At 39.1% G+C, this 11,505-nt stretch overlaps 3 protein-coding genes across 3 annotated transcripts; 2 read left to right on the forward strand and 1 right to left on the reverse strand.

The window, feature by feature from the left end:
- The first annotated feature begins 376 nt into the window (after positions 1-376).
- On the forward strand, positions 377-7,864 carry LOC117563682 (protein jagged-1b). Its single transcript, XM_052002235.1, has 7 exons — positions 377-681; positions 742-1,305; positions 2,178-2,678; positions 3,264-3,390; positions 5,453-5,778; positions 6,878-7,414; positions 7,468-7,864. Exons 1-7 carry the CDS (start codon positions 398-400, stop codon positions 7,775-7,777), a joined length of 2,649 nt encoding a protein of 882 aa, XP_051858195.1. The 5' UTR covers positions 377-397; the 3' UTR covers positions 7,778-7,864.
- On the forward strand, positions 2,962-3,471 carry LOC117564429 (cell death abnormality protein 1). Its single transcript, XM_034243164.2, has 2 exons — positions 2,962-3,197; positions 3,264-3,471. The coding sequence occupies exons 1-2, from the start codon at positions 3,031-3,033 to the stop codon at positions 3,469-3,471; spliced, it is 375 nt and encodes a 124-aa protein (XP_034099055.1). The 5' UTR covers positions 2,962-3,030.
- On the reverse strand, positions 7,543-9,771 carry LOC117564422 (epidermal growth factor-like protein). Its single transcript, XM_034243154.2, has 4 exons — positions 9,578-9,771; positions 8,958-9,515; positions 8,689-8,892; positions 7,543-8,084 (listed from the first exon to the last, which is right to left on the reverse strand). The coding sequence occupies exons 1-4, from the start codon at positions 9,769-9,771 to the stop codon at positions 7,820-7,822; spliced, it is 1,221 nt and encodes a 406-aa protein (XP_034099045.2). The 3' UTR covers positions 7,543-7,819.
- Between the last annotated feature and the right edge of the window lie 1,734 nt (positions 9,772-11,505).

The raw sequence follows: 11,505 nt of genomic DNA on the forward strand, positions 1-11,505 counted from the left end.
GTACATATAATAAAATAAGAAACATATTTCGAAATTTGATGTCTTCAAACTTGTTCGCATAGTTCTTCTCTTAATTTCCCTCTCTCTTTTTCTCTCTCTCTCTCTCTCGCTCTGTCCATCTCTTATTCTGTCACTATTTCGAATTCTTTTCCTCTCCTCACAGGCAGCATGTTGAAGTACTCTTAATTCGAGTGGTACGCAGCCTCTCGCTAATAATGCTTTAATTAAAAGCCCGTCCTCTTATCGCTGTTTTCCTCCCAGAGCAACGATTAGGCGCTGACCCGTTTCTCTAACTTGCCTGTCGCCGGAACAACAGTAAACAACTGTGAGTTGAACGTTGCAGAGCGACAAAGTTGCGTACGAGTTAAAACAAAAAAAGGAAATAGTAGTATTAGAAATGGGAAAATTGCTGCATAAGCTGGCCATACAGGTCAGTTTGCTGCTGATGTTCATCTGCCTGATGCAAGCTTTAGACTTTCACGAGCAGCAGTTGCAGCAACAGACGCTGGACGAGCAGCTGCGCCTGCAACATCAGCAACAGATGCAGCAACAGCAGCGTGAGCAGCAGCTGCTACTACGTCACGCCTCCACGACAACGACACGCAAACCCTATGTGATACCCCAAGGTCTGTCGCTGCCACAACGCGGAATAAATCCGCCGAAATGTTTCCGGGAAGTGCCGTAAGTCGAGACGTATGTGAAGACGGATGATAACTACTATAATATGGTGTCTGTGGTTAGTGCTGTGTTCTTTCAGTACGACAAAGATGTGAAAATCGTTGGCAACAGCACCGTCGATCGGTACTTCAATGTCATCGAGGTCTGCTGCAAGGGCTGGCGGCGTTACGAGTATGATTGGAGCAGATGTGTTCCGGATTGCGGCGATCGTTGCCAGGAGAATGGTTTTTGCTTGCCAGGCGGTCGCTGTCAGTGCTTCAATGACTTTGTACTCAACTATCGCAACAATTGTGTGCCAACCTGTCCGCTGGGCTGTCCCCATGGCCAGTGCTTTTTGAATGGCACTTGCAGATGCGACAAGGGCTTCGAGCTGGACGGCTCGAAACGCTTCTGCCAGCCACAGTGCAACACCACTTGTGGCCACAACGAGATCTGCATGGAGCCCGGCAAGTGTGTCTGTGCCGAGGGCTATGCCAGAGGATTGCGTGAATCCGATTCCCTGGGCTGCCAGCCCATGTGTATTCCCGACTGCGGCTATGGACATTGTGTAGCACCAAATCAATGCGAATGCTTTCCCAACTACAAAAAGCGTGAAAATCGCTCATCCTGTGAGAGTGATTGTTATTTGTGAGTTTAAAATAACATTCTATAACTTAACAGATTTAAATACTCAACGAAAAGTATAAGGTATTTGGTGAAGAGCTGCTCGCCTTTAGATATAATATATTAAGAGCTAGGCAACATTCAGGTTTAGAAATGAAAACAGCAACGTGTATATAACATAAATGCCCCAGTATCCAAGTGCTTTAAAAAGAATATAAAAATACAAAGATTTACATACAAAATAATTTTCAAAGTCAATATTAGGTTTTAAATTAGAAAATTAGTTTTGTAGATTGAGAACAGCAACTTATTTGTTTTGTGGCATTATATGAATGGTTCAAAGATCATCAGTATTAAATAATAAGACAGACTGACAAATACAAAGTCTGTATTACAGACCATAAGAACATTATTTACTATTTATTAGGTTTCAATTCGTAATTGAGAACAGCAACTTATTTGTTTTGTGGCATTATATGAATGGTTCAAAGAGGACAAAATCATCAGTATTAAAATAATAAGACAGACTGACAAATACAAAGTCTGTATTACAGACCATAAGAACATTTAATTTACTATTTATTTTGAATTTTATGTTAGTTAAATTTTATCTTACCAAGGACATTCTCTTATCCTTTTATTGAATATTGTTTTGTTTTAAGAGTAATTTCCGCATAGTTAAAATGGCAAATCGTCAGTTCCAAAAAAAGTAATTCGTAAAAAAGACTTCAGTCACATAGAGAAACAGACAAATGGACTCACATACATCAATACTTGACAGCCCACAAAAAATATTTGCTTATTAGTAATTTATAAATTTGATTAAGTCATATATAATTTACCTTATTAACAACGCACTACTGATATTACTGATTGTCTTCATCCTCTTCATTTAGTCGATGTGAGAATGGCTTCTGTGCAAATCGCACAACCTGTGTGTGTCAAAATGGCTATCGATACGATCAGAACACGACCAGCTGCCTGCCGGACTGTGGAGACGACTGTGAAAATGGGGTTTGCATTTCCCCGGGGAATTGTCGCTGCTTCAATGGCTATGTGAGGAATCGACAGCGTTGCGAGGCAGTCTGTGATCGTGGCTGCGGCTTCTATGGCCGATGCATTGCACCCAATGTGTGTGGCTGTGCCGTTGTTCCAGGCCCCTTCAGCAGCTACCAGAGATGCGAAAATGGCTATTGCAATGCCGAGGGACACTGTCGCTGTGTGGTGGGCAAGACTCGATTCATTGACATGTGCATGTCCCCGGATGCGGTTACCACATATGCTGCCATGAATCCGCCGCGGGTGAATGCCTCGTTGATGCATGAGTTCGATCTTCTGCTGGGCAGGCACTTTACACTGGGTGGTGTCGACATGTATCACTCTTCCATGTGGTGGGTGTAATGTGGAGCGATAAGCATACTATAAATGTAAATCCATATACGCATAATTAATATTTACATTTTCGATGTCAAGCATAAAAGAAAACGTTGTCTTGAAATTGAAATACAAATTAAAACAATATACAGCGCTTGTTATCAGCATCCCAACAGCATAGGCGTAGCTGAAAGGGCGACAGCTCGCAGTCAACTGAAACCCCCCCTTGAGCTACACCACTGCCCAAAAATATACTCTTAATTATCTAGCCACGAGTCTACAACAGTTCAGTTTCTTCTCTATAAGTGCTTCGTCTACAGCGACAACAGTTCAGTTTAAAGCGCGAACGCGACAGTTTTACAGTCAGACAGAGAAATGGTCGCGCCATATACATTAATCGGACTGCTGATCGGCTGTCTAGCATTGGAATTACCTTGGCAGACACATGGTCAATTCTGGAAGAACTCGCAGAATCAACATCAGAGCTGGGAGCGAGAGATGATTGCATTACGCGATTCGGGAATTTGCTACAAGACTCAAGTGTAGATACCGTCCAAAGAACTATCCATCTACATCAAAACATTCCTCTCAAGATCATAATTTTGCAGTGTTGAGACCTTGAATCCCGAGCTGAGACAACGACAAATCTCCTACTGCTGTGACGGTTATCGCAATCGGGGCACCTCGAAAATACTCAAATGCGAGCCCATCTGTGAGGAGGATTGTTCCAATGGTGTCTGTATTGCTCCTGGCAACTGTGAGTGTGCTCCAGGATTTTATAGAGAGCTGGCTCGTTGCCGCATATATGGCGACTAACACTAAACTATTTAAATATGCATATTAAAATAAAAGTCTGCTATTGAACATTTATTTTTGTGTTGTTGGAATACAAACTCAGAACTATATTTAGCAAGTGTCTTATGCATATGTGTGTGTATTCTTGACTTTCGTGATACCTCGAGAGCCGGCATTGTTCATTGCTTTTGATTTTTATTAAATAAAGTTTTCACAAACAGTCCCCAACATTGAATTTTACAAATTTTGATTTAGAATATACAAAATAAAATGCATAAAAACAATTGCAAATTTTAATTCATTAATAAATTTTTTTAATATATTTGACTAATGCGATCACGATATTGGATACAGCAGGTCCATAGAATTTAAACGTTTTTCGTAGTAACAGCAAATGAAAATGAAACTTAGATCAATTAACATTATGTAGTAATTCACTTCTTTAAGTACTGAACAATTTTGATGTAGGTGATTGAACAGTTTGATAATTTTAACATAACCGCACAGTGGATGGTTTTTGTAAAATCAATTGTGAAAATCAAATATTTTACTTACCGAACTCGACAAAACCTTTAATGCAGCTAAATTTGTAAAGCTAATCAAATGTGTAAGTTTTTACACAATCATTTAATCTATTTACGATAATTTTATAATTAAACAATTCATCAATGTTTTGAAAAGTGAACAAAAATGCCGAAAAGCTGCATGGTAGGCTAAAAACATGTGTCCTTAAAACTTAAAACTTCTTACCAAAGTTTTTATATACTAGCTACCGATTGGGCAGAATGGTATTAGAACTTTGTGCCTGCATAAAATATATATTATTGTAAAATATATATATTTTTAGTTTTCGCAACGCCCACTTTTGTACTCAAAATTACAAAAAAAAAAAACATTTTAAAGTTACATACATTCACTAACACTTATAGTCTTTATGATAGAAATATAAATCTTAGAAGCTATTATGTACTGCAAAAAATGGCTGCTGCTGTCTTTCTTTGTTGTTTTGTTTGCTAATCTGGTATATTTTTAACTCTAAACTAAAAATTTACCTTTTACTTCAGCATATTTTCGGTATATAAATTGGGTATATTTTTAGAAAAATAACTCTTTCTCTCCTATACATATATAGAAAATCCCTTTCAATTTTAATTTTTTTTGTAATAATGAATAAAACATAATATTATTGTTAGGTTGTATTGCTACAAGTTTTTAAATAAATTAATGTATAATCTATGCTCAGTAAATTGATAATAATTGATTACTTTATTAAAATGCCCCACACGGTTAATTAATAGAGTCCAAATTTCAATAAGATGAGTGAAATGATAAATAATGTTCATTCGCCGACATTTCTATTGCTGATTATTATTTTATTGAACGACTTAATACAATTAATACAAAATGAGTAATATATTTATCATAATATATCGAAATAAGTCATTACCTTCTTTTCTCTTCATGATATTATTGTTTGTTTAGTATTAAAATTAACATCTTAATCAATCGCCAAGATAGAATATCTCTCAAATAAAATGGTAAATTATCGACGTTTACTCACTCATCGAATTCTCGGAATAAAACATAAACAAAAAAGATTAAACTTTTGACAGGTTGAGACCAGCTTGTCAGCATCGAAAATAAAGCTCATGAGCAAACGAGAGAGCGTAGGTTGTGCCCTCTGGGGCAATGAAAACAACAAACAATAATTCCAAAGAAACATCTGATGAGAGAGTAACCTTCGTTTTATTGATAGAAATATTGCGAGGTGCTGATTAGAAGCTGAGCTCTGAGCTCTAGCTGGAAACTAGAGGCTGGAGCCGTTTTGCGACTGGTTTGAGTATTTAAATTATTGTTTTGAATCTACTTTGCGCTTAGTTAAACTGCAGCAGCTGTGAAGTTCAGACGTGTGCAGTTCATCAATTTAAATTCGTTATTTATAACCTCTCACCAAAAGCTGCATCAGGCATGAGGTCATCGTGGCAGCTGTTCATCGCATTAGCGGTGCTATCAACGCTTTGCAGCATCGCTCCAAGCCCAGTACAAGACGGCAGGCATCAAGACCCGGCAACCTCCGCCACCGTCAGCCAATCTGCAGTACTTTGGCAATGCCACCGAGCAGCATCAATATACAAACTATGGCAGCTACAGTTCCGGTTATGTGCCTGCAGAGACGTATCAAGGCGGCAGCTTCAATCAGTACAACGGACACTATGTGCAGCCTGTGATCCCTGTAACTCCTGCACCACAAATTCTGGATGAGACGGCGCTGTTCATTAACAAAACTCGCTCGGCCATGGCCAGTGGCATCTGCTATAAGGAAGTTCCGTAAGTCGAGGGGAGGAGGGCGGGGGAAACCCCATTGCATAAGCTTCGGTAATTATCTCAGTGTTTTTTGAGGCAATTGAAAATAAGCCAGTGACACATTGAACTAACGACCTCGACATCCTCAGTGGCTTGATAATGAAATGCGTCTTGAAATTCAATTCAATGTGCGATTACAATTAATGTACAAGTATGAATGTGCTCTTGTATGTGTAATACACATTGTGTATGCATTTCAGTTTGAATGTGATATATTTTGTGCGATTAATTTGACGCAGACTTAGAATCAGACTCAGACTCAGACTCAGGCCTAGAGCAACAAGAGAACTGTTAATGATATGAAGCTGCAATGCACTACAATGAACTTATTTCCATTGAAGTGCACTCATATAAGTTTTGAAATTTATATCTTGAAATATTTGTTTAAAAATGAGTAGCGAATATCTCACAGCCGCGTACACTCGACTGTATTTATACCCGTTACCCATTTTTGTCACGCCCGAACATCGACAAAAATCGAATAACAAGAATAATTTTTAAGCCACTTCGAATATTGGTACAGACTATAGAAAATATAGTATTTCTTATTCTTGAGATCGGATGACAATTGTATTTAAGTATTTAAGAAATACTTTTGTATGGCAAATAACGCTTACTGTAATAGGGTATTAGCTGCTTTGGCTGACAATCTGGAATATTTTGACCTGTAAAGCGCATTTTGAAGGGATAACTTAATCGATATACCAAATACGGTCCTATAAATATGGTATATTCGAGTATTTTTTGGTGCATTATTTGGTATATTCTTATAATAATACCTCACTGCTTTTGTTTATTGTGTAGCGGGTATCTCACAGTCGAGTACACCTGACTGTAGCTTTCTTATTTGTTTGTACTTGTTCTATAAACAGAAGATTGGAGAATATACTATATTATTTTGAATTTGTAACTGGTATTTTTATTAGTTTTTCTTCAGATCAAAGTTTCATTTATACTTTAACTCTTTTCCACACCTTTTCAATCATACGTACATAGTTAAGGCAAATTATTTGTAATTCTTTTTTAATTTTTGTCGTTTTCTGATTTATTTTCAATTTTGTAGAACTGCCTCATTGCTGCATGGGTCGCGGGACAACTACGTTGGCAATGGCACAACTCCCGACAAGAGCCGCATTCAAGTTTGCTGCGAGGGATACGAACGCAATCCGCACATCTATCGTCGCTGTGAGCCAGTTTGCGCTGACGATTGTCCCAACGGAATCTGCACGGCGCCTAATACCTGTGTCTGCATACCGGGACACGTGAGGAACGTGGAGGGTAAATGCATCTCCACTTGCCCCCTGGGTTGTGGAAATGGCGTGTGCGATGAGCAGAATCAATGTCGCTGTCATGAGGGCTACACCTTAGATCCCGTTAGCCAGAAGTACTGTCTGCCCGAGTGCAAGCCAGGCTGTGCCCATGGCCATTGTGTGGCACCCAATAAATGCGACTGTCTGCCTGGGTATCGGCAAGCAGCCGATGGCAGCTGTGCTCCCGTCTGTGAACAGTGCGAGAACGGACAGTGCACGGCTCCAGGAGTCTGCAGCTGTAACACTGGCTACTTGAAGGTTGAGGGACATTGCGAACCCATTTGCGAAAAGTAAGTCGATCAACTTAATACCCTATATTGCTGCTAATGAATGTCTTCAATAGACCCTGCCAAAATGGACGCTGCACTGCGCCCAACACCTGTGAGTGCCAGCCAGGCAATGAATGGGATCACAAGAGTGGCCAGTGTGTGCCCCATTGTGATATTCCTTGCTTGAATGGTGTCTGCATTGGCCAAAACAAATGCGAGTGCAAACCTGGCTACATTCTCGACGAGCTGCAGCGCAACATTTGCCAACCACACTGTCCACAAGGCTGCCCCAATGGCTTCTGCAGTGCGCCCAATTTCTGCATCTGCCAGCCGGGATTCATCAAGAGTGGCATCAAAGGACGTCAGAGCTGTCAGCGTGTTTAATATGCATTTTATTTATATCTGAAGTCGATCTGTGTCTATGTCTCATTCCCAAATCAAATTAAACAGACGTCCAATCAGTGCATTAAATTCGTATTTCAGTTCTTCACTTCGCTCCCTCCGCCGATCCAAGCTACTTAGATGATGTTCAATGTGCTGCGGCTGCAGACAGCGACCAACGAAGTTGACTTGTCCAGTTGGACACTGGCAATGGCCATTGGCATCACAGCTGCCCAGCTGACAGAGCTGATTATCAGGAACACAGCCACACACATTGGGTGCCAGGCATTTGCCATACTCGCCACAAGATCTGAAAGTAAAGTAGGGAAATCTTTTAAACATTTGTAGTTCACTTCCTGATTAAGAGAAAGACTCTAGAAATTGTTTGAACGTTCTTTCGAACTGAACTGCCATTCAGTGTATCTTACTATACTTTTAAAAGTCTCATAATTAATTTGAACTGTTGAGTGAATTTGAGGACTTATTAGCTTTTATACTAGCAATTCATAAGGACTTTATAAGTTTATTCAATAACCAATTCAATAAACTTAACACTCTTCTAGTATTCTTTCAGTTATTATTTCGAATTAATGGTGGTACTTCAAATTCAAGATTTTGATCTAAAAAAAATTCACTATGAGTTACTTTTAAAAGCTTCTAATATTATACACTGAAATCATTATTTTTAATCTAACTCATTTTGGACATTAACTGTCAATACTTTGTGATATGTGATATTTTTGAGTCTCCCAAAAAATGTTGCAATGAAGTTACTTTTCAAAGCTTCTTATACACTGAAATCACTCTTTTTTAAACTAACTCTTTTTGGGCATTAACTGTCAATACTTTGTTGTACTTCTAGTTAGTACAACTAAATTGAAATGAAGCTTATATATTAGTTCTTTAAGACTCACCGCTCGCACTTGGGTACACAGCTGCTGCCGTGCAGCTCGTAGCCCTCGAAGCAGCGACAGACACCAGGAGCCATGCAAACTCCGTTGCCCTGGCCACAGTTGTCCTGGCACTCGGGCAAGCAGCTGGTGGTGTTGACATCATAGCGATAACCCTCTCGGCAATGGCACTTGTAGCGTGACTCGCAGAAACCATTCTCGCAATTGCTGTTAATATTAAAAGTAAGGTCAGAAGTTGGTCGTTTTTATAAATTCGAACTGGTTGCACTCACATGTAACACTCGGCCTCGCAGACATTGCGCTGAGGTCGCTTTATAAAACCGGGAAAGCATTCGCATTGATTGGGTGCCACACATTTGCCGTATCCACAGTCTGGGGCACAGATCGGTTGACAGCCCAATTGCGCAGTACGACGATAGCCAGTCAGGCAATCGCATTGACCAGGAGCCACACATTCCTCATGTGTGCCACAGGCGGTGGGACACTCGGGACGACAGAAGAGACGCGTCTCGGCATCGAGCACATAGCCTGGCTTGCAAACACAGGTGCCATTGAGATAGCATCGTCCATGCTGACAGGCGATGGGACAGGTGTGAATGCATGCACCCTGATCATTGCGCACGAACTCTGCGAAGCACTCGCAATATCCGGGAGCACGGCAGAAGCCATTGCGACAGTTGTCTGGCGAGCTGTGGCCACAATCTGGCACACAATGCTCCGAATACGGATCTGGGCGATAGCCATCACAGCAGACCTCAATGCGATGATAATAAATCGTAGAGCCATTGCCACGCACAGGAGAATTCTTCAGTGTCTGAAAGAAGATTGCACTAAGGCGTACGAAATACTCTTACTTTTGAACTCCGAAAAAGATTAAAACATTGTTACTTACGGCAACTCACGCTGGCACAGATGCTGCTGCTGCTGGCGCTGTCGTGTTTGACTGAGTGATTCGAACTCTCCCTGAACGTGTATATCGCCATAGAGCTCCGCTTCGGCTGCTGACGTCGATGTCGCTGTCGTTACCTCTGCCAGAGCTAACGTCAACGTTAGCAGCGCTGTTAAAACACTCCAATTACAACGCATTCTGTGTTGTTTCTCCCGCCAGTTTCATTCATCGAATGAGCAACTCAAGATTACGGCTCTTGGAAGCGGAGCCCTTATCAGTATCACGCTTCACCCACTTGCTCTCAGACTCTTCTTCTCTTAAGTCTCTCGATTGGCAAAGCACATACATATATACATATATTAAATGTTCAGAGAAAAATGCCTCTTTCCCCTAAATGTCTATAAAAGTTGTCAGTGACATCGAGCTTCACATACATATTATTCAAAATATATTAATAATATAATAATACACCTATTGCATAAGCATTTGCTAAATTACCTCGGTAATGCTAAAGATTTTATTAAACACAATGGAATTTCAAATAAAGTGCTTCGAACATATTGTTGTCATTGTTGACAGTTCACATATTGATCGAAATTTCAATTGCAAATTCAACTAAAATGTGGTAAAATCAGAAAAATACTATGGATGCATTTGCAAAAAAGGCATTCTTCGAGAAGAAGATGTCATCGAATGCCTTAAAAATATATGTGATGCCATATGTGGTTACAATCAGATATGTATGGATGGTCAGTCAGCTGGGCCAAAAAAATTGAATGCAAATTCGCAGAACTTTACTTAACGTTACCTGCAATGAAGCATTCCAGTTCCAATGTATTCTGTGTTGCTCTACGATTATGGCTCATGGAAGAGTATGAAAACATTTTCTATGAGTTGAGATTCATTTAAGAATGTTAAGTAATGTCAGCCTTATAATATTTAGGATTATTTTTTTTAAATAAATGTGCGTTATTTTACAAAATTTACACTTTATATTTATATTATTTATAAGTTAGTTCAAAAACATTCATGAATAACATAAAATTACAAAACTTTGTGATTTTAACCAAAAACCTTAAGATTTCAATATATGTTCTTAACGCTTACGCATAATATAAAGTAATGATCTTTTCGCTGAATATTTTTAATTTCTAAAAATATCACAATCTACCACATTTTCAATACATACAATGTATGTTATGTATGTATGATAGATTTGGTTTTATTAAATACATTGCATTTAAATCGTCAATATGATGTTTACTAATTATTATAAATTTAAATTTTTTAATATTGTTTATTATGTTTTCTGCATATTTCTTATACATATCTATCATATCAAATGCAGCTAACGTTCAGTGGAATCAATAGAACAAATTTGTGTGAAGCTGTATCATGACTTAGAGCAATTACTGATTACTAAGAACATATTAACATACTACTTATTGCATAAAACTTCAGTGCCTTGAATCATTTTGCTCCCCGCATCGCCCAGGCTGCTTAGATAATGATCATTGTTCCGCAAACATAGGTAGTATGTTTTATTCAGCTATTTAAATTATTCCTGAAGCAAAGCCAATGTAATCATAAGCAGCGCTGATGCATTCCATTCCGCTCGTTCCTCGCGCCAGATTCATTCATCGAATGGGCAACTCAAGATGACAGCTTAATTTAGTGAAACTCTTATTTTTCATATATTTTCTACATATATGTATATAGTAGCAAATTGCGAAACCAGGTCATTCATTTGACTCGAGCTTATAATACGAGTAACTACGTAAAAAATATTTATTCAAAATATAAAAAGCACATGACTTAGGGTATACGTTTTACAGAATTGCGCTGCGGTTCCTAAGCCCCTATGCAGTTCTCAACTTACATAGGTGACTAGCATTATTATGGTGTACGATTCATATACCAGCACAATTGAA

Source organism: Drosophila albomicans, chromosome 2L (genome assembly GCF_009650485.2).
Source record: "Drosophila albomicans strain 15112-1751.03 chromosome 2L, ASM965048v2, whole genome shotgun sequence".
Taxonomy (NCBI): Eukaryota; Metazoa; Arthropoda; class Insecta; order Diptera; family Drosophilidae; genus Drosophila; species Drosophila albomicans.